At 32.5% G+C, this 24,774-nt stretch overlaps 2 protein-coding genes across 6 annotated transcripts in view; one reads left to right on the forward strand and one right to left on the reverse strand.

Moving 5' to 3' along the window:
* The window catches only part of LOC105250748 (regulating synaptic membrane exocytosis protein 1), a 138,370-nt gene that overhangs the window by 66,215 nt on the left and 47,381 nt on the right, over positions 1-24,774 (reverse strand). For 4 of the 5 annotated variants that reach the window (XM_025409669.1, XM_025409672.1, XM_025409673.1 and 1 more), the window contains exons 4-8: positions 13,153-13,231; positions 10,711-10,870; positions 8,396-8,647; positions 3,456-3,618; positions 2,538-2,846 (exon numbers count right to left, since the gene is read on the reverse strand). In XM_025409669.1, the coding sequence (XP_025265454.1) occupies positions 2,538-2,846; positions 3,456-3,618; positions 8,396-8,647; positions 10,711-10,870; positions 13,153-13,231 (963 nt within the window). The remainder of the gene's footprint in view (positions 1-2,537; positions 2,847-3,455; positions 3,619-8,395; positions 8,648-10,710; positions 10,871-13,152; positions 13,232-24,774) is intronic. The other variant, XM_025409670.1, reaches the window with a different exon arrangement.
* The window catches only part of LOC109609849 (cytochrome c oxidase assembly factor 3, mitochondrial), a 134,015-nt gene that overhangs the window by 46,629 nt on the left and 62,612 nt on the right, over positions 1-24,774 (forward strand). The gene's annotated exons all lie outside the window — the stretch shown is intronic.

Genomic DNA, 24,774 nt, shown 5'->3' on the forward strand with positions numbered 1-24,774 from the left:
CAAGTACCAATGTGATTTCTCTCTATAGTACAGAAAATATTCAGCTCTTGACTTTTGAGGAAACCAGCATAGGTCACGTTATATACAGGATGCTCAAATGTAATACATTTTGGATTGATTTTAGATATCACGATTATAATATTTAAGTTATAACTAATATTTTATAGGAAAAGAATAAAGATAGAAACTAAACAATTTTTAAATTAAACAATGATTTAATCTTTTGATTGGAAGAGCAGATAATCAAATCTTACTCGTTTTAATCTTTATTTTATTTTAAACAAACTTCTAAGGAACTTTATGGATTATAGAATTTTTTAAAATTAAACGTTAAAAAGTTATATAACAAGCATTTAATATAATGAAATTTTAACGAAAATCAGATATTCAGCATTTAATAATCAAATTTTAATGAAACTCAGATATTCAAGAAACTGAAGAAAGATTGATTTATTTTTAAAGCACCCTATACTGACGTACATATTTTGCGGTTTCAAATTATTGCGAAAATATATTTCCTTTATACGACCATCAAATTTTTCGGAAAGGAAAATTTTTATCTGATTTTCCAATTGATATGTAGAATTAGAGTTTACTGAAAATTGAAAATGGTGAAAATTTGTTTCATCTTTTTATTTTATTTAATGTTAACTCGCGCACTTGACTGCAGACACATTGAAAATCGCATCATATTGAGCTAAGTGTCGCGAATTGAAGCTATAAAACAAGTCTACCGAACTCGGTAGATTTGAAAAATGCTCGAAGATCGATCGACACGTACGTACATGAGTACAGATGGCTTTAAAATCGCGTTACGTTCGTACGCCACTCCATGACGCATCGGAAATAGTTTTTGCAGAAAGTTCACTGCAAGTTGAGTTTGATTCCGTGTGCACGACCTTTTGACGCACAAACGAGGAACAGAAAGAGAAAGAAAGAGAGAAAGAGAGGGAGAGGAGAAAGGTTGAATTTCCATGTTGAGTTGGTTGGCGCTTCCGATCACGCAGACTGGCAATATGCACGCGCAGTATTAAAGTTACACAGCCATCTCAGGATTCGCGATGCACACATTCCCAACAGATGCGATTGAATTGAATGCATGAAAATGGGTATTCTGAAACTAGTTTTGTGCAGTCGCTATTTAAAGCTGTTTCCTACGTGAAATTTTAACGTTATTCTCGACAACTATTGGCACTGTTGCACAGTTACCAACAATTTGATGAATGAAATTTTCATACAGGAATTTTACCTCAAAATTAATGATATATATGCATGTATTATTTACCATTTTACGAAACGTTCATATTATGAATTTTCCCCGAGATACATGTAGGATCGCGTAGTTAATTGGAAGTCGTGGCTTGAAACCTCTACAAGCGAGAAATTCTATTGTTATATATTGACATCTTTCGCGGTGGAAGAGATCGACCATGTTGCTGTGTTCGAAATATGCTTAGCGAAAATTGGCTTATTCATTTCTCTAAAGCTTGCCTCTTTGATAGTAGAAACATCAGATAAAACGCATCCGCGTAATGAAGCGAATTATTTCTGCGGTGAATTATTTCTGCAGCGAAACAGAGGAAGTTACGGATACAGAAGGAATAATACGAAGGAGCTCGTCTCACTGCTGCTCTATTCGATTATCCTTTTCGATGGTATTTGCCTTAGGATCTCTTAAAGCACAACCATTTCTAACTTGTGGAGAATACTGTTACGATGATTCCTAAATGTGCAATATGGCGCGAAATAGATGCACGTATTGTGCCAGGAAGGAAGCGAGGTCGAAGTTGGAAATTTTGGCATCTTCGTCAAGATCGAAGAGCCGGTTGCTAAAGTTTCTCTCAGAAATAACCCGAGAGGTTAGAGAAGGTAACGCTTTAGTGAGAGAAATTATGCATACGCATACGCGATACAGTAAACGGTTATTGATAAACACTACCCGCCGTTTCAAAGTAACTTCTGATGGATGAGTTATGCAAACTATTATGCAAAATATTATAGCTGATGAGTTATCCGATATTTTAAGCATAAAGTTAAAATATGCAATAAATGGAAAAATATCAATCTCAACACGCGCTGTGTTTTACATACGGATGAATATTAAACACGGTATTATTTTTTTCTATTAGAAAAATACTGAAATCGAAGCATCATATTACATCGTATTATTAAATCGTATAGTTAAATTTATACGATTATATATAATACATATTCTATATGAAAAAGCTATTTTATCCAGAAACATGATGATAATTTTTTATATTTTATCTTATTCTCTTTAATTTTTTTGTTAATTTTATTCCAATCGTTCTCGTATTTTTTGTTGGAATATATTATATATGATTATTAATATTTTATCATTAATATTTTTAATAATTATTAATATTTATTAATATTAAATCAAATAATTAATATTTTTAAATAAAATTGAAAAGAAACTAAGAAAATTATACGTTGTAGATTAAATTAAAGTTACGAGCGAATCGAAGAAAATAATTTTCTTATATCTGTGACGATAAAAATATTTCTTTACGTACCCTGCGCCGAGATGGAGGCTCTTTGTTGGGCGGCGGCGATGGCCATTGCATTGAGACCGCTGCTTCCGGGTGCGGCGTAAACGTCATAGGCAGACGCTCGTCTCGGCAGCTGGACCGGAAGTCCTAGGCCGGTGTCGGGATGCGTCGGCTGCGCGCCACTACCGGCCATCGCGGCCGCCGTTTTAATTTCATCGTCGTAGGATCTTTGTCTGGTCACCCGAGACTTGCGACGAATCGTACCTCCTCCGCGACGAGCGCGTCGTCGACGTTCTTCTTCATCATCCAAATCGCCACCTTCCTGCTCGATCGCTTTATCAATAAAATAAAAAAATATTATATGAAATAGTTAAAATAAAAAATTTAAAATTTATTTCAACCTCAAATATTATGTCAATTGATTGTGCTAGAAATGATTACGATGAATTCTCGGGAAAGAATATAAATAATAAGTGTATAAATAATAAGTAAATAATAAGTGAGGTTGCAATAATATATATATATATATATATATATATATATATATATATATGTATATTTATAGCAGTTTATTATTTATTAATAAATTTTTTAATACGTTATCACTCCGAGCTCAAATTAATTTTTATTAATTTATTGCTAATGATAACGAAATCCAAGTAAACATTCATCTTGGAGTTATGCCTGTGAAAATGATTTGTCAAATTGCCAATATGTCAAAAATTGCCAAATTAAAAAAGAGCAAGTCAAAGATTTGATTATATATTTATTACATACATCAAATATAAATTATATTTTTTCTATTTTGAGAAAGTTACATCGTCTTTACGGATATTTCCTTGATTATATCGTCAATATCCGGTCATTATGCGAAACGTGATACCTATATTACGATGTGGAGAAGCAACAGATATCTCTCATATGAAGTAAAACGATGCTTACCGCCCGTCTGAGCCGGCATGACGACCCTCTGAGGGCTAGTCGCTCTCCCTCTGTCGGAAGCCTGATGACGATCCGGCGAGCCACCCCTCGACTTGCTCTTCCGGTCCAGATCGCGCTCCCATTTGAGCTCCTCCCTCTGGCGCTCCCCTGCAACCTTTCGAAACTACAACATTACGACACCAGAGATTAGGGCTCGATGTGGGAAACGTTACCACATGTAGGGCGGGGAGAAAGTCACAGCGTCCCCAACAACACGGCAAGGAAAGGTGGGCGAGGGGTGCAAATACAAGATTAGATAGCATAGGTCGACACCTAGAAGCTGACGGGTTAGATTAAGGCACAAAAATTAGCTCTGGAATTTTATGATTGTTCAGATGATTGAATGAAGCTTCGTGATTATATTTTATTGAATCGATTTGTTCAAATAAAGCTGTTGAAAGAAAATTTCTAAAAAGAATCGATAATAACGAGTTACTAAGTACTATTTGTATGAAAGCTAGAAAGTTCATTCTGCTCTATCTAGAAATCAATCTATCTCTACTTTATTTGAAATTAAATCAAGACTCGTTTTATCAATGTTATCGATAAACCATATCCGAGAAGATCGAAAAAGTGCTGAACGATAAAATTGAACGTGAAATTGCTCGATGCGCAAGTTTCTAAATGTCTAGAATCGTGTATTATTTGTGGGAGATTATTTCTACAAGTGAAACGAGCGATTGTATTGCATACTTTAGCGTGACATGAATCGACTCTACGGGATTAAAATAAACCTTCTGCCGTCTCCAAACTGCAACAAAGACTTTTCGCCCGACAATTGCAAAGCAAGTGACCTGCTTTAGTAGTGAAAATTAATAATGTCCCTTTCCCCACAATGCTTACAGGTAACAAGAGGAAAACCACGGAGGAAACAACGTGGCGAGAGAGCCCGCAATAATAATGAAATAGCCACGTCCGAAAATTAACTTCGTCCGGGTTTCGTCACGCGATCCTGTCGCGCGGTATAATTACAAGCACGGCAACAATTAAAGGGACGAGGACGCGTACGCTCGACCAAGTTTCGAGAGAGTTTAAGCAATAAGGAGTCCATTAAGGCTCGGATAGAAGGAGCTATAGCAGGGACACGTCTTTCTCGCATGACTAGTGGTGTTGCTTACTATCCATCGGATGGAAGTGTCAGTGATCTCGCTCTTACGAGCATCTGTCGCACGCATAAATATCCACGATGACGGGGAAATGTCATTTTAACACACGACGATGAGACGCGCAAAAAGATGCTGACTTCTCATCTGCACGTCGCGATAATCTTGCTTCGACGAAAACCACGTTGCAATCGTACTTCCCGTATCTGCACGGGCTATTCGACAACGTCTGAACTAGGTCGCCGTGTACGATGTGATGTAACGTGCCATATATGTACGTACATATATCGACAACTTTCGGAGCGTGAGACGTGCATGACGCGGAGATGCATTGGATACTATGCATCACTTAGGATGCTCAGTCAGTGGTAAATTATCCAATAGGCGTAGGCTAACAAATATGTCTAACCGTATGTAGGCATACAGAAAATTAATGCTGTTATGTAGGGCATCTCGGAGGCGTAAACGCAAATGCCAAATGCAATTTTAAAACGTAAATGCACCCGCGTTTATCATCGAACATTGAAAAATTGCATTACAGTATTTAGGTTGAAGTTATTAAACAAAGAAAAATTCAATCTCCGAATTACATTTTAGTATTCATGTAAAAAATATTTTGGAAAAATTAATTAAATTGTAATAATGGCGTAAAAATTTAATAAAATAAATTAAAATTAAAAATTTAATAAAATAATCTAACAAATTTGATAAAATAAAAGAGTAGAATACATAAAAGAGTAGAATTCCCTCTCGAGTATTAATATCGAAATTATAAATACAAACATGAACGATTTAGAGCTGACGCGATAATCGGATTAAATTGTGAACCTGAATTTTAATCGCAAAATAATTTCGGTATTTTTTTGTAATTTCGATAATTATTTTTGCGTCATTCCTTAGACATCGCGATTACATTTCCGTAATTTTGTCGGCATGGCACTGCAATCATTCTCTTTCATCCATCATGCAGCCGTTTAGGTCGCGAGAAAACCAGCTACCGTGACGTGCGAATGGCATCGAAGTGGATTGAATCTCGAGATGGAAAAAGCGTCAACGACAATTACCACGAGGAAGATAAACGCGTCACATCGTCCCTCGGTAAACGAAGCGTATCGCGAGGAGGTTGATGCGTGCGAAAGCGAGCGATAAACTTCAATATTAGCATTCGTCCCATTGTAAATACGAAACATCACCTCTTGGATTTGCATACGCCTACGCGTGCGTAAATACTCGTAGGATGTATTTCATTACGTCAACCTGACAAAGCAGAAATTACGATTCGCCTCATGTTTTTTGTATCGAATGACGAATGACGAATGAATTCATCGCGAATGAATGGCGCTAAAAATACATGTTGGTTGTCGAAAGGAATTAAACGTTAATTCATTGTATAAAAAGGCATTGTATAAAAAAGTTTGATAACATCGATTGATATATCTTGAATGAATAGAATGCGAAAAAGTAATGTGGTTTGATTATTAGCGAAAATATTCAATGTTATTTCATTTTTGAAAAGGAATTTCGAAAATATAACAACTAGAGTTATCAAAAAACTATACCACTGCATTTTTGTTGAAATTTCGGAAATATTGTACATTACAATAGACGAATTAAACCAAAAACGCGACACGCAAGGATGCATTTTTATAACAGCAAGCTTTTAAACCAAAAACACGGCGCGCAAGAAGGATAAATTTTTATAACAGCAAGCTTTTAATTTTTCCGCGTAATGAGCAGGTTTCATCTGATGTATTACCACGTAAAATTTTCCAACCTCACCGTTTTTATGATTTTATTTCTTCCGATGTGCAGAAGCACGTTCTCATTTCAATTTCCCTCAATTTTCTTTCGTTTCCGTTCGCGCAAACGCGGATTTTTCTGATTATTCTGCCAAATGACAAAAACGGTTGTCGTCGATAAATTTTACCTACTATGAAGTTGTTGGCTCGCAACAACGTAAGTTTCAGTCTTACAAAGCTGTATGACAATCAATAACTGAAGCTCCGATAAATTCAAGGATAACAACTTACATAAATGTAACATCTAGCAATTTGTAGAACGCAGAATACAGGAAAGACACAAATTTTGTTAAGCAAAATGTATAAAATTGACAATGTCCCATACAACATGTTATAATTTTCTACGGTTATCACAATTATCACGATTATTTTTTTTTTATTATACGGATTTAAAAGTGAAATGTCAATGGCTCTTCAGGCCGTATTTTAAGAAAGTCAAACGCACGTACGATTTTCATTACATTTCCATTCGAGTTTCATAAAATTCGCATTTACGATCGCCAAGCGGTAATTACATGGCCGATAATTGTCTGTCTAAATGTCGGGTCATGAGAAGTCTGGTTGCACACACATGTATTCGTTCTCGACGCGTGCATGTTTGCGGGTACTCAGTTTGCGGGACAAGTGCACTGCGGGATCTGCACGCAATGAGATCTCGTTGAGAGTAGTCGAACTCCGCATCGAGTCCGACATCAACGGAAGAGAATCTCGTTAAAATCGCACGTGAGAGTACGATCGTTTGAATAACTTATAATTCGCAAATTACCGTAATTTTGGCATAAAAAGGATATGATAAATGCAGATCCATTAATTTTATGTTCGTTATGCAATTTTACTGAGAGGGATTTTTATTCCATTTTATCTTAGATAAGTATTATTCTTACAAGTTTTAATACAAAAAAGTTTTAATCAAAATAGCATAAATTTTATTTATTTCTTTCTTTTATTAAATATATGCATTTTAAAATATTTAATTTTTAAAATATATTTTTTAAAAATGTCTAAGTATTTTAAAAACTAAATATTTCGTTTTGGTTATAAGTCAATGTGAAATATGATATAAATGGCGATTTTCGCGCACAATTTTTATTTAAAATAATATTGTATCATCGGAATTGAAATATTATAATGAAATTTATTGCGTAATCAATAATATTTTGAAAGAAAAACAAAATTGAAAAAGTCGCATTATATAATAGAATAGATTAGTATAGAAATCGTTGATGTCACAATCGGAATAAAACAACAATTCCAGATATTCTTCATGTGCATGGCGATCTGCACTTTGTTGCATGGCGATCTGCACTTTGTTGCATGATGCAATGAACGTGCAACAACCTCAATGAGTAGCATAAAATATGTATTTGAGATAATGGCAAAGTGTGGTTTATAAAGCGTTTAAGCGAACACTTAAAGCATGTTACACAGTGACTCGTTTCGTAGCGGTATTTCAGCAACTCTCTAATTTTAATCATCATTACACGAACGTTTTCGCATATAAGGATGCTGAATTATGCATCTCGTGCGATGGTAAATCGTGAATACACAGAAAGCCAGTCAAACGACATGGTATACACGTAAAGCGTGGCTTTTTTCTTAATTTTAAAAATTTAAAAATATTCTCAACTCTTTATCGCAAAAAGATAAAATCGTGTCAAATGAATTTTTTGAGAAAAATCGCATCTAGATTAATAATATTAAAATTTTGTAAGTTAATAAAATAATAAAATTGTACCGTTTAAAAACTATTAAAATATAAAATGATCGCTCTATCGTCATCAGGATATCTATTAAAATATATTTTTTATATTATCTGATAAATATATCAAACTGCCTGTTAGAATAAATATGCATCTACTCTGACATCGTTAGATAAAGCGATCAGAAAGATCAGGGTTATTCTGAGATAGAGTTATGCTAGTGGCATCATTCAATTTTCATTGAATTGTTCAAATCAGGAAAGCATAGATCTTGTCGTAAATTAAGTTTTCAAGCTTACCTTCTCCAATTCCTTGAGACTAGCTGGTGAAACATCGGAATGCCTTCGGATTTCCGGGCTTCGTGGCGGAGCCAATCCTGTTCCGAGTGCGCCTATTTGACTTCCGCTAGGTCCAAGTCGAGCATCGCTATGCCTCCTCTGGAGAGCCTCGAGGATCGGCACGTCTAGCAGCGAATCCGTGGATTCCTGTGTTACTATCGGCTGGTCCCTCGAGGCGATCTTTCGGCGGCAAACGCTACATCGCCAAGAAGACTATAACATTTTCCGAAAAGACAATTTCACTCATCAATGCACATAGATATTTATTACTAGCAAAAAGCTCGCGTTTGTTATCAATACAGATAGAACTGTCAATTCAATTGACCTTGTTATTTATTAATATAAATTTAAGACATGCACATATATGAATTTAATAGAGTACTTTTTTAATTTACAAGCCTATTATATAATAATGAAACTTCATAATTTTTTTAAAAATTTAGATATACATATCTGAATATTTTCGTTTATATAATTTATGCATTATTTTTATTTTGACAAACAATAATATATTAGAAATGCAATAGGAAAATTATGAAAGTTTTTTTAAATGTCGCTATCTTCTTTCTCTTCAAATACTTCAACTGTGTAAACTTGCGATGTTTGCATAATCGGATTTTATACGACCTGCTTTTTATATAATACATATTTATAATAGTGAAATTCATGCACGGTTCATAAAGGCTAAGTTATTCTCTTCTTCCGCGTGCCAGGAACATGAAAAATAGCGAGTGGAGAGAACGAATGCAAATCTTGAAACTTATTAAGTGCGCACATTTTCATCATATTCACATACGACGACTTTTCTCGCAATTCTATAGCGCAACATTCCGTTTTATCAAATATATAGAAAAACGTACATTATATTCAACGAATTTAACTTGGAGCGCAGATATATCACAGGTATTAGGAAATGAATAGAGACTCTTGGAATAATTACGCACGTTCCAACGAATTTGGGTTGCCTGCAAGAATGTCATGCAAGAGCAAACGTTATAATCCATTGTAATAAATACAAGATTAAATATCTCATGCGATCGGTCGCGCGCATTTGTCGAATTTATCAATTATACGCGTAATTGAATTTAATGTGCCATCATGCGTTTATTCGGCGAACAAAAGCGAACAAATCGTGGAATTCCTCAATTAATCTTAGGCGCGATTAAATGAAATCGTGCGAAACGCGAATAAATTTTTTTTTTGTTAAATTTTCACGCGTTTTTAGGCGCCCATTTTAACTTCCTTTGCTTTTTCTCTTATCGGCATTCGTAGAGGTAATTATTGATGCGAAATGATAGAAAGGTTTAATTTTTCCAACGAACGATTTCAAAAGAATTCTAAATAGTTGAAGAAAATCTCCTGTTAATGATTTTTTACAGTATAATTTCCTATGGTTACTTTGTTGGTTAAAGGAACAAACAGAAAACGCGTTTCATCCAACGTTATTTTCGCTTTGATATGCAAGATTCTTCGTCCTGATTAGTCTGTCAAACGTGAAAATAGCATCAAAGTTACACTCTGAGATAACAATAAAATCCAATGGCGGAAAATTAGCAAGCAACAGAGGTGGACGTAATTTACATGAGGTAGTGTTAGGCCCGGTATTAGGAAACTTCGTTTATTTCGTATCGCCGTGAGTCTCCGGCTTTTCTCTTCACTTTTCGTCACTATCAGCTGACAATTAACTCTCTCTTTCACGTTCATGCTTCAGTGAATATATAAGTAACGGGATTTTCATTCCTAATACATTTATATAAAAACTTGACATATGTATAAGTTGAACAATATATATATATAATATATTTGTTGTCTTTTTGATGTCGTTTTCTAATTCACATATGATAATTTTGGAATACACACATTTGTTTGCATGTATATTCATTCGATATAAACATACACTTATTAAGGTTTTGTTTATAATTACATAAAATATAATCACGTATCACGTAAACATTTAAACATTTGAAATATTCTTCGATATATAAATAATGACACACATTAAAATAAAAATTTATTATTCTTATTAATAAGTATAATGACGCATAAATGAAAAGAACAGATATTAAATAGCAATAAAATATCATAATTATAACGTTATTTACAAAATGAAATTTTTTGGTTTGATTCAACTTTGCGTCGTCCCTTTGTGTTTTTCGTTCATTTAATTCAGTAATCAATTTGCGCCCAACGCCGTCCAATTTCGTTTTACGGCAATATTTACCGGTGAAAAACAATGAACAAGCAGGTTAATTAGAAATGAAGGCGTGCAAACTCACTGGATCGTCAGAATTCGTTGTCGTCGAATACGAGGCGCAATCCTCGCAAACCTTGTGTTGACACTCGCAACAAGTTCGTGAGACTTCTTCGGGACCGAACGACTTCCGGCATACTCTGCAGTCGTCTCCGCTACTTGTCTTGGCGCTCGCTTCCGACTTTCTGGAACACCGGATCCGATAAACTTTGATAAAGCGCAAGTTTTTATTCGTCATGATTTTTCCAAACACATACTCCATTAGCAACATTATTATCGAGTATTATATTATCAAACTATATATATATAAATATAGAAATTATATAAATATCTAAATTAACTATAATCTATTAATAGTATAAATACATATTTTTATAATAATAAAGAATAAAAAAGAATTATATATAATTATAAATAAACTACTTTATTAAATATAATATAAATAATTTATTATGTAATATAAATAAATTAAAAAATATATATAATTATTTATGTGACTGATACGTACAAAAAATTCATTTATATTTAAATAACATGTCTTTATGTGTAAAAAGAAAACATTTATTATTGAGTCATAATATTAACAAATTATAAAAATAAGATTGATCGTCAATTTTTGCAACTGCTATTATACTGCAAAATATATTTCAGAAGTATATATCGCGGAAGAGGGATTATATTAATAAATATGATTAATTTATTTAAATTTTTTTTGCATAACGTATACATTTTATTTATTTTTCGATTATCTTGCAATCTTCTATGAAAAAACGATTTTAACAATATCATTATTGTTAAAAAATCGTTAGTTGAATCATGTTTGTTCGCAGACCAACACAAATGTTACTTGAACAAGCACGGGTTACTTAGCTGACCAACGAATCCATGGTCTTTAATGGACATATCGTATTAAATATCACTTGGCTGGGTGCGCGAGCCTGGCAAACAGTAGAAATAGTGTCCGTTTAAACTGACAGTGAACTTCGGAGATCGTCTTCTACATGGATAACATTTGTGACTCGTTTGCACACATGTGTTTTCCAGTGAATAAATCTTCATTCGCACGAGTGACGCTCGTAGATTAATCGCGATGGATTATCTATTCAGCAAAACATTTTCAAATAGATTGGATACTATATCTGATGAAATAATGAATTAAGCTTCGCTACGCGAATATTGGAATTGTTTTTGAGTGACATTTATTAAAGAATGCTCCCTATCAATAATACAAATAAAATACAAATGTTACGTGGTTATTGTATAGATGTTGTTGAGGTGTATAGATATTGTTAACAGAATCTGATATAAATATAAATTTCCATTATTGTGAAAAAGTCGAAATTCTAAAAACAATAAAAATAACTTTGGATATAATAATTTTAGAATGTATAATATACACTTTTACAAATAATATGAAGTTAAAATATTTTTTTAAAGTTACGTAGTAATTATATCTTTTTATCATACAAATATATTGTACAATATTTATTATTTAGAATATTTAAAACATAATCTTAGACATGTACTTAGTTTTTTAATGATTTGTGTAAATTAAAAAAATTTCTTTTTTTCGAATTTTTAGAGAGAATTTTCAGTACAAAGTCAACATTTTCGTACTATTGCAAATGACTTTTGTCAAGGATTAATTGCTTTCAAATATACCAATTTGAATGAAAATAGAGTGCAGTTTGGCAGTATGCCCTTTGGGAAGGGTAACTTCCACATGAAAAAACGCAATATCAGGTTTTTATTGTTACACTGTTCCAGAAACGGATGTTTTTTTCCCGTTATTCGCAAGATTGCACTCGCAATCAAGTTAATATTTTTATATTTTTCATCGAATAAATATGTTCTAAAATAAAAATAATTCGATTATGTGATATTTACAACACTTTTAATAAAAAGTTTGTAGTATATAAGATAAAACTTAATAAGCCGCGTTTTCTATTTATTTATTCCATTATTTATTTATGCTTTTCTTTAGGTTTTATTTATTCTATTATTTATTATTTATTAATAATGTATTTTAAATTATTGATAATCAACTGTATAATGTAATACTCAAAAACATGATAATGTATGTTCGACAATATAATAATGTTGCTAATGTAATACTCGAAAAATCAATCAACTTGAAATTAAACGAACATATATTTTATATTAACACGATTGCTACAATATATATATCAAATTATGCATAAATATAATTATATGATATATATATTTTATTTTATTTAATTAATAATAATATATAGTTCATGATATTTGTACAATATTACATTAAATAGGAAATATGCAAGATTTTTAATAAAAAAAATAATATATATAAATAACATTATTTTAGTGAGGAAGACTATAATTCTTATCAGCATAACGTTTTCAAAGAATGATGTGTTTTTCATGTAATAAGTAATAGCAAAATACAATGTAAACATTTTGTACACGCTATATTTTGGCAGAAACTTACGATTTTATAGATTCAATCGTGGAGGATTCCTCTTTGGACTGAATGTCTTCCACCGGGGTGACCTTGGCCGGCTTCGCGACTGAAAAGAGAGAAAGGGAAAAGATCTCCTTTATACCGTTATACTTTACAAAGAGACTGCGACAGAGTCCTATCCGTGGGCTAGGCTTACAAGACTTATATCCTCCGGGATCCCTCGCAATTGGCGAATCGATCGCTTTTCCCACCCTTCTATCTACAGAGTCTTTAAAGTTCCATTTGGATCTTTAAGGATCTTTCCATAAGAGGACTCGTTAAGTATTCAGCCCCTAGCTGAAGAAAGAGCCACGCGGCGATTTTATCTTGCGCGATTCGCCGAAAGCTTCCCTAATCGAGCGGCAGTGTTATCAGGAATCCCTGTCGGAAAACGACCACGCGATTTTGAGGGTCGACTTTTATCTTCGACAGGAATGAATTCTCGATATATCCTGCTGAATATTTTGTCCGTCCTCTCTTTCCCTCCTGTCTCTCTAACAAAAAAGGAGTTTCGCAAGAAACGAAAATTCTAATCTAATTTCATTTCATTCGCATTATAAAGAAACTGTCTGTTGCATTCCTATCTTACTGTTAACATCATCGCTTTAAATTAGTAAATGTTGCTATGGAAATGTTTGCTCAAAGATGTTCTCAGCAAATGCAAAAAGTATCTCTCAACACCAATGATATTGCATTGTATTACGAGCTGAGTACTTCTGTGTAGCTCCTCAATTAACCCAAATACTCTCGCGAGTAACCAGATGATCTATGATTTTTTTTGCGTCACGAGTAAAACATCGTGGCATGAATTAACAGAATGAAAAAGATTACTGTATTGTGGCTTAAAAGAGAGAAATGAATTTTACCTCTTTTTGTGTGTTTTTTTCTCGTAAAATATTTTTCTCTATTTAAGGAATTTTTGTAAGAATATAGAACTCTTGAAAATTCGTATTTTTAATGATTTTTTTTATTAAAAAAATAACCTATATAAAATCTAAAGAAAGTTTATTCGAATATTTAACAAGTTTTGGTAGTTTTACGTAGTACCTACTTGCTTTGTTTTTCCAAATTTGATTTATTTACATAGAGATGGAAACGAAGTTTCGAAACTAAATATTTTACGAGATTTGTAAGAAAATTATCTCTCTCAATAATACAATTTTCTATTAACTTAAACTTTATAATTCTAATTATTGAAATGTATGTATCTCCCTTATGTAAAAGTTCGCATGAGATTTAAAGCTCGAGAGAAGAAGTAATTCTTCGAAAACGATGTAGATAACGATGTGGTAAGATAAAGAAGAAGCGCTTTGTAATTATCGCGATTAATTATTCGCTGAAACTATGTCCGACAATGCCGCGACCCCTTTTTACGAGATAAACTTACGCAAATTTCCTAGAAAATAAAAACGAAGAGAGATTATGTTCCCGCGGCGATGCAAAATCCAGAAAAATCAGGGTCAGATCACATCAGGTCAGGTCGCGAGCGCGCGAACGCGTGTGGTTGGATTAGATCGTCCGTAGATCCAATTAAACTTCTAGAAAAACCGACCAGATGTCTGTGATTCGCCGCATATCACATTTCTCACCGCGGAAATTAACCGTCAGATCGAATCTTACGTGAGTTATGACTCGATCTGGAAAATGTGCCGTATATAAAGTGCCGCTTCGCGGGCATTAAACGATTAATTCCGCTCGTGGGAGAATAGAATTCAATTTCCCTTTTTCTCCTTTGATCATGTGTTAATACTATATATTACTAAGATTTGTTTATAAAGATATTTAAAATATTTTATGTATATTTTATGTATATACTAAAATTTAAAACAATTTGTTTTTTGTTTTAATAGCAATGAATTATAATACTGATAATTACATATAAATTGAGTTATACATAATGATGATCTGATTCGATTATAAATATTAAAAATTTAATTATTAAAGCAATTAATTATTTATAAACGTCTAAAAATTTAATCACATTCTCTCAAAAAAATTTGGGATCAATTTTTCATAAGTAGAAATTTCATACACACACACACACACACACACATACACGCATATAAAATATTTTTATATCTAGCAAATATTAAGTACATTGATAGTTAAATTTTCAATGCAATTTTCCTTCAAATAAAATTCTTCCCAGATTAATCATAAACCACGATGTTATACGATTTTATCACATTTATATTCGTATAAATAAATACTCTTTGGAATCTTAATTAAAGAAATAATTTAATATTTAATTGAATATTTATGATAGTGAGTTTGTTTGATATTTAACTTTTAATATATTGAATATCTTCATAAATTACTTTGAAAATTAGCATTAAGCAGACATTTCTATGCCATGAAAATTATCTTGTAACAAATATGAATGTGACTCACTACCAATTTTATTAAATTAATTTTTTTGCACTAACATTTTATCGCAGCGTTTTTACAGAGACGAATGAAAATTGCATTTTCATTTCTGTCGAAATTAACAAAATAGATTATCGTTAAGTCAAGTACAACAAAAAAAACCTTTACTGTATGAGAAATATCAGGATTTTTCTTCTTACAATGATTATTTCGTTATCATTAATACTAATTAAGTCATTTGGTCACGTGAAAATTCTGTGCTCTTCGATACAAGACAAATCTGTTACTGATTGAAAAATTATCCACAAAAAATATAAAGAACTGTCACCATATGTATATTTATTTCTTATTTTGTATTAAATCTTAAAAATTTAGCTAAATTATATAGAATTGATGCTTCATTTTTTGTTATTTATTTAGACAATTATTAAATTGAGCCGATAAAAGTAATTGATGAAAGAGTTTGTTCATATTAATAAAATAATAGATCCAACTGCATTATTTTTAAGTAAGTTTATTATTTTTTTGATATTTTTTATTATTTTTTTGTGGTTACTGTGCGCTTTCTATCTGTATATATAAAATAACTTACGAAATATGTGTACTATTCTCTCTCTCTCTCAATAATATATTTCAATATCTCTAAAACTTCCATTTCCGAAAGACTATGTATGTTTGCGAGATCAATATCGATTCGATAAATTTGTCGAAAGCGCGTTATAGTATATAAACTTTCCGAAAGAGAAAACTCTCTCTAGATTTACGTATTTAATGGTTTGAGGGTTGTATGTCTTGACGAGCTCGATACATTGCTTGTGACGCGTTATCGTATTCTCTCGAGGCTTTCAAATCGCTATGGAAAAGACAAGAGGGTTTCCATCCTCCGAATGGAAAGCTCAATAGCGTCTCTTCGAATTTCTAGCATAGAGGTAACTCAGATTTTCTCTGAACCTCGAATCATCAGAATGATGGTCTGCTACAAACATGCGAGATTTAACTTTCTGAGAGTTCTATAACGAGAGGTTGATCTTTCGCGAAGCAACTTATCTATTTGACTGACATGAGAATGTATTCGAAATAATTTATCGCGAAAATATAAAATAATAGAAATCAATAAATTTATACAGATTTCATTGAGAAATATATATATAAGAAAATTTTATACAAAAGCACACACATATGTGTAACTTTTAAGACCTAATTGACAAAATAATATTAGATTTGTTTGGAAGATTCCCTTTTTTGTGCTTTTGATTTATATACATAATTATATTTTGTTTTTAGATACTTTTCTGCTAATTCGATTTTAATTGATAAATTTATATTTTTTATTTTCCTCTCTGCGCCATTGAAATTTATTAATCTGTTCTGTATCTCGTATCTTTTTATAATTTTCAAAGCACATAACTTAATATTCTTTTTAATCAATAAGTATAATGATAGTTAAATATTTAAAAAAAAATTGCGTCAGCAACTTGACATCCTTCAATTAATAAAAATCAGATTTGTAAAAATATGGAGCAAATTGCTAACTTTTTTTCAAGTTACTTTAAAAAAGATCAATATATCGCAATATTTATTTTTCCTGTATGACTACATATACTTTTGATATTTTTTTCGATGAATATTAACTCTTTCGAGTGGTAAAATTGAAGAAAATAATTATCTTTTATCGAGGGAATTTCAATTGGGAATTTAAAGAAATATTTGTAGGAAATTATGAAAAAAACGGAAATAATTGTTGATATGATTATATAAAAAATGTGATGGAAAATTATTTTAAAATCGAATGAAAACAAAAATTGGCTTTTCTGCATGCGATGAGCAAAGTATTTTTTAAATTATCTCGAAAATATATATTCGTCGATTACATATTTCGCGATGTCGAATACACGAAGTCACTCGTTTTAATTGTAATATATTACACTGCATTTGCCGGTTACGCTAAAACATTTGGTGATAAATTTCATCGAAGCTATCGATGCGCAGATGCGATACATATAGGTATGTAAAAAAGAATTTATTTCTCTATTAATGCAAATCCATCCAATTTCGCGCGCTCGTATGAAGAGCAATATGTTTAGGCGCAAAAGGGAATATTCTCTTCATATGTTTTAATTCCAATTTCGCTCGAATCTACTATTCGAGTCGATTATCGATGAATGTTTTTAACATTATTTTCGAGTAGCAACCGCCAGTGATATCGTCGCGGATGTTATACTAAAAAATATAGCAAGAGGTCACAAATATTTGTTTGACGCACAGCGGCTTGATTTTCGCGAATTTTCATCGTTCGCTAATAAGCCGCGCGCACGTAATTGGATACGCGACATATTTTTGGTATCGCCATCGGTTGTTGCAGAAGAGTCGGTCGATATTGTCGATTGACATTGCGCCCGATTTGGTGCACGATAAACGGACACGTAATTAAAGCCTCCGATCACTGATGTAATGCTTCCGTAATATTAGAGATAACAGCGCTGATGACCTATTTATATAGTATTTATGCAATTCAATGCAATTAATATTAATGTAGATGTAATAATTATTCGGCGCATATTGTTATAAAATTATCCGAAAATCTGAATCTATTATTAGAATATTTAAAGCACGTATAATTGTGTCGCACACAAATAAAACTTATAATTGGCAGACATTCCATATTTTGCAGAAAACGCGGAACAAGCTTGTTTGTTTTTATTTTTATTTTTTTTTACACAACTATGATGACTACGATGAGACATAGAAATAATAGGCAGTAAATTCTTATTATATTTGTACAAATATTTTTCCATAAGTTTTTCAATATTCAATCAATGTTATGTATAAATTTTCATCAATGAACTATGTAATTAAATACTTAGAATTACTACATGTTTGCTCTCCAATTTTTATTTTATCAGGAATATACGTGTGTACGATAAAAATCTATTTAATGCAGTGCAGAGAATCTAGAACAGTATTGATACTAAATATTAACGGTGTATTGCGTAAACTTGTCGGTTTGATTTCAATCAAGGCTCGTTGCATTACCAGTTATCGATAATTCCTGACTAATGAATTGCACATTAAATTAAATCTTCCCAAATGAATGGCGCGCATTTTTATAAGCAAATTATCGCATTTGCGAATTGGATTGTTAAACAGCTAATTGTTTGCACGCGCAATTATGTTGCTTAAACTGGACGGTGAAGAGAAATTATCAAATCGTAATGGAGGATGTTACTGTTCGATGGCAGTGCGCTATTAGTAGGTCTATTGCTGGTAATTGATCTCCAGATACAATCACATTGTTAATCATCGCTGTAATTAATGGACTAGCGGGTTAACAGCGAATTGGCCGGTTGAATGGAATACCGTGGAATTAGTAGTCACGAAATGTATCTTGATGTGATTGACACGCACATGTGTCAAGATAAACGACGAAATTTTGATGGTAAACCGCGTATTTCGCACGAAACAACCGCGAAATTTTATTTATTCTTTCGCAAATATTCATAATTGAGTCGATACGAGAGATATTAATATCTAGAGATGTCAATAACGAAATGCTATGGGTTTAATAATTGAATGCCTTATATATAGAATCGTATAAAGAATCTTATTTCTTAATTCTAATATTATCAAGGGTAGAAGAGAAGGATAGATAGTTTTATCACAGATGACAATATCGAAAACAATATTTCTAATATTAATTTTTTGTGACATAGTTTTGATTATATTTAATTTAAAAATAAGAGCATAGATACATAACTAAGCTACATAACTTTATAAATAATTCATATTATATTATACAATGCCATTTCGAAATTGTATCCCGCGAATTAAAGGACATTGATGTAAGCGATGCATAAGATACCATTGATAAACGATTCATAAGATATCATTGATAAGCAGATATACGAAATGGTATGAGTATAAATGCGGAGGTAGAGATTGAAATCGGTCGTATTCGTACGTTGCTGCTGAAATACATCATGACGGTGCTCCAGCTTGAACATTAAAGGTGGCCCATTCAAAACTTCTTTTTCCTCGTCATCTTTCAAACGTGCGAACAAAAGCCTACTACATTTTCGTCGGATATGCGAATAACGCAAAATCTGACTTTCAATAGACGATCAGAGACTTCAAACCACTCATGCCCTTCCCCTCTTGCCTTTTTCGAGCCCACAATACTTTCAATCTCAAGCTTTTTTCTTCATTTGCTTCTATTCCCTCCTCTTTTCACATGTTTATTCAAAATACATTGAATCTGTTTAATCGAAAATTATGTTACGGAAAAATATTTCTTTGATATACCGAAAGAGTAAAACAATTAATTTATTCGTAAACGACTTAAAACGTTATTCGTAAACGTTATTCGTAAACGACGTAAAACAATTAAATTATTCGTAAACGACTAATAATAAAATATCCATACATTTGTTTCTACTTTTTTAACTATAGCAAATTTTACGATAGGAGAAAATATCTCAGTTAACATTACCTCTCTTATTGTAAAATTTAAGACGACAATATACGTATACATAAGGCAAAGTGTGTGTCTAAAATTAAAAATTGAATTGGATCTCTTCAGTGTTCTTAACTATGTTCAGCACAAAGGTGATGTTGCATATTTTATGACTGAATTATTTTGGAACGATCCCAAGGACAAGGATTATTAGCTTCGTTTTCCCGTTTCATCGTGAATGCCAAACACGTGTAGAATTTTTTGCAGAACCTGTGACTTATCGAGAGAAATAGAAAACGAATTAAAGATCGTAATCGAAGAGCAGTGAAAAAGCGTTGCCAAAAATGAGTTAAAGGAACAAGCGCGAGAAGGAGAGATGGATGGAGAGCAAAAGTAGAATAAAAATCGATGACGATCCCGAGATTAAATTTGAATTTTATGTATAATGCACGTATAAACACTGCGATCCTTAAAAGCAAAGGTGCGCGAGAGGCAAGTAGATTTTACCGCGTTGACTCTATCAACCCCTCGAGAGTTAATTTGAGTTGCTAAATCAGTGCCGACTCTCGACGAAGAGGCTTCAGGCGGAGGATCCTCTCCTACGAGGCTGCAAAGTCAGAGATCCACAGAAACTACTCTTAACTGGCCGATAAACACGAGTTAGCTGTAAGGCAACTCATGATAGTGAGGTTTGCCGACCTACTTAGCTCTAACTTAACGGTAAAACTTTACTGTGTCTTAATTAGAGAAGAGTCGATTTCTATTACCTATCGCTGTAATATTCAAATTATAATGCCTGCAAAAATCTAATGTAGAAAAGTAATATATGAAGAAGAGTAAGAGTATATGAGTAATATATGAGTATATGAAGAAATATGAAAACATGTAAATATGTATAATATTGTATATGTAATATGTATAATATTGTATAATATTGTATATGTAAATATTAAATATGTATAATATTGTATATATAATATTATATATATATGAAAAAAAGAGAAAGAAAGAGAAATTGTACTATTATATTTTAAATTTTGTTTGTGAAATGAAAATACGTTTTTCGTTCACTTCCATTACTAACATTTTTAATTTTTAATTTTCCACTTTTTCCTCTACATTTTTCGTTGTTTCTTTATCAATGCTCGGAATTAATTTTCCGGGCTTACATTTTCTGTTGTCTATTGTAACACGATTGAATTCTCTCTGGTATACTCGAAATTCGGCCGAAATTTTACTACGAATCAAAAAAAATTGCGAACGTATATAATCCAACTTCGTGATCTCCCGATAGTATCAAAATCTTGAATTGATAGAGAACCGTGTTGCAAGGGACGGAGAAGAGCACATGCATCATTGATGGGGACTCGTGAGAGTTGCGGGAGGATGCCATATCACGCAGAGCTGCTCGAGAAAGCGGTGTATTCCAGGTGTAAATAATTATTATTCCATAAAATTTCACTTTTGATTGCATTTATTTCCTTTCGTATCCTTTCGTATCATTTTATATTTCGTATCATTTTGTATTTCTCTCTCCTGTAAGCTCGCATTTTTCACTCAATTCTCGACTTTGCCAAGTTCGCCACTTTATCGAACTTTCCATTTTCTCTTTCTCTTTCTTTAGAACTTTTCGATCTCCCTCCGTCATGCTCTGTCGTTTATTTCGGCTTTACGACTCCACTATTCAGTCCCGTCGCCGTTATTCGGCCACCCTCTGCAACTAGCTCAAGTTTCTAGCGAGGGAACAAAATGAAAAGGGATGTCAGCGAATATAGTAGTCATTCTTTAGAGGCGTAACCCTTCTCTCGGTAAAATGTCTCTGATTTTCTAGTATTTTGAAAGTACCACGTTCTTTTCTCGCTTATCTCTTGAAATCGTAGATAGATTATTTTTATTTTTTTAATTAGAATTTTATAAATATCGATATTAATTTTTTTTATGTAGAAATATTTATTGATATATACATATTATATAAATAAGTTCAATAAGTATAATAAGCGAGGAGGAGATCTGCAAAAGAAGTTATAAAATTTGTGGGTGAAATTTTCCAGTTATGAGAAATATCGTCAATAAACGGATTTGAAGAAGCGGATTTGGATTGTTGTGCGCGGGGATGTTGATGCAGAGAGAGAGGAAAGAGGCAGAATGAATTAATTAGAACTGCCCGCTTCATCAAGAAGGAGAATGATATTAACTCGCTTCCCTTTATCCCTTCTCTATGATCGATTATGATTGCGATTAAAGCCTTAAACATCGTTACCTAATGCTCGCACGAACAAAACATGTATTAGGCCTGAGGAAATGGAAGATCGGTTTATCGATTTTCACAGAGAGAGAACGGTCTTGTTAAAAAAAACTTGACGTAATCCTCTTTTCTCGCAATTTGACATGTCCTTTTAAAAAATCGAATTTTTTTCAGCATGAAAATTTAATCTACAATATAAGTATTGAAATTTTTAGTAATTAAATATAATTCATAATTATATAATATCAATTAATTGTTTGTTATATAAAATAATTTGCAAGATAATTTTACTTAAAAAATTTTTTTTTAATTATTCCAACAATTTTTCTAATATAAACTTTCACGTGCTAACATTTTCGATATAGATATAGCAAACAATTTCAGTTACTCCAATGACTATATATTAATATTAGAATTCTACAATATATCATATAGATATATCTACTTTTAATCAAAATTGTCCCATATCGTGAAACAATTTTGTCTAAAAATAGATAAGGCCATAATATATTTTTATGTGGCATTGTCGTTAAGTGGATTACGAATGCGAGATTAAATGAAAAGGGAAAAATTCGCGGTGCGATTCACGTCACGAAAGAAGAAAAGGATAAGCCTTTTGAGAAAGAGGAGAAACTTACTTCGCAGCTTAACGAATCCCTGTAATTTAAATCCTGTCTCGCATTTCGCCGAGGTTAACTCGCCTAGCGAATATTTTTACCACGCTTTTTCTCCGGTCTTCCTTCCGTTATTAATGTTTTTTTTTCTCGGATCGAAGTAAAATAAGTTCTCAAATATATCGCGGTGAAATTTTTTCTTTCGCGTTTTCCGGCCACGCTCATTCCCTTGAAAGAAAGAGAGAGATAGAGAGATCCCTATTCTTTCTTTTTCTTTTTATGTACCTCGATTAGCGGATTTCCGAGTTTCTTTTTTTCTTCAGAATCCAATGGAGAGATAAACCGTGCGCACCGTGCTTCCGCAAATTATGCTTTCGAATCTTTTTATTTCCCTTTTATAAGTATCATGAAGTTCATAAAATTGAGTTTGTAAAATTTTAAAGATCTATAGTACAAAAATAAGTTTTGAGATTAACTTTTTCATCGTCGATTGACGATGAATATTTCAATCATCGGAATCTCGATCTTGGAGCAAGTGTCGAGTCGGCTGAATGATGCATCGTTGTGTATTTTAATATACTCTCTTGAACCTCTCCGGAATAACCTTTAAACTTTCTGAAAGCGTGATTGTGCAAATTGAGATCTCCTGGATATGCGAGATAAAATTCCAGATCCCTTTCGGATCGACTAAATGTAAGAAAAATATGTAAATTTAATTCCTACCTTTGCTCTTTACGGAGTGAATTGTATTAAAATGTTATGCAAGCACAAGATTATTAATTATGTCTGCAAATAAATTGCAAAAATGGAAAACGGACACTAAAATATTATTACGACCGCATTTAAAGAGCTTGCGGAGTGGAATAATTTCATTCGATAGGAAGTCTATTCACGAAATTTGACAACAAAAGCTCTCGATAAATCAACACATTTAACAATAGCGAACGCTGATAAATTACGGCACATTTCTTTAACTCGCACGACTCGCGCATAAATCAAAATGGACATCGAATCGAGATAATGCCGGCTGCATGCGGACGCGCAGGTGCATCGAGATTATTACTGCAGTTTGCGATGTACCTTGATATATTTATCTTTAATCTTTAGTTTAAAGCAAAAAGGACTCTCTTTTACGATTTTCTCTATATTCTCAATCAAATTTTTTTCTATAATTTTTAAAAAAATTTTAAAGAAACTTATCTCTCAACTTCAAATTTGTCGAAATAATTTTTCCGTCATTTGAGCTTTTGCAAATCTCCATTAAGAGAGGAGCTATGTATCCAGAGATTAATATTTCTTGCAAGCTGCCAAGTAAACAGCAACAAGGCTTTTCATCGCGTATAAAATGAAGGCAAACGGAAAACGTGCGCGATGTCGATGAAAAGCGCGAAACCGCTCTTGCTTCGACTACCCTCGGTTCTCATTGGTCTTTATGTATGGTATTGTCTCCCAACATGGTGTCCATATAATTGGACAAACATGGTTGATATTTATGTAACAGTACCCGACACACGAATCACTGTTTGTACGGTTGCGCACGATTGCACGTGACATAAACAAAAAAAAAGAACAAGCACAAATTCGACTCGTGGGAGATCGTCGTAAAATAGAGGTGCTTGTGAGAATAAAATAGTTCAAGAGTGCCTGTATTCTGCAATCAAGTCAGGTGCCAGCGAGAGGAACACGAACGAATTCGAATTGACGTGACGTCAATGTGATGACAAACAAAATTATGGTGAAAATATGATGAAAAGGATTGCATTATATAGTTATATCACCGCGTTTTACAAGCAAAGTAACTTGGTTGTTTAGGTGAAAAATATTTCAAAAGAATTTCTTTTCAAAGTATAAATATTTTGAAAAGATACAGAAGCATATATTGACAAAAGAGTCTCTGGAAAATAATTTAGAATAAAACGTTGATACTTTTAAAT

The sequence above is a fragment of the Camponotus floridanus genome, unplaced genomic scaffold (genome assembly GCF_003227725.1).
Source record: "Camponotus floridanus strain SB8 unplaced genomic scaffold, Cflo_v7.5 scaffold28, whole genome shotgun sequence".
NCBI lineage: Eukaryota > Metazoa > Arthropoda > Insecta > Hymenoptera > Formicidae > Camponotus > Camponotus floridanus.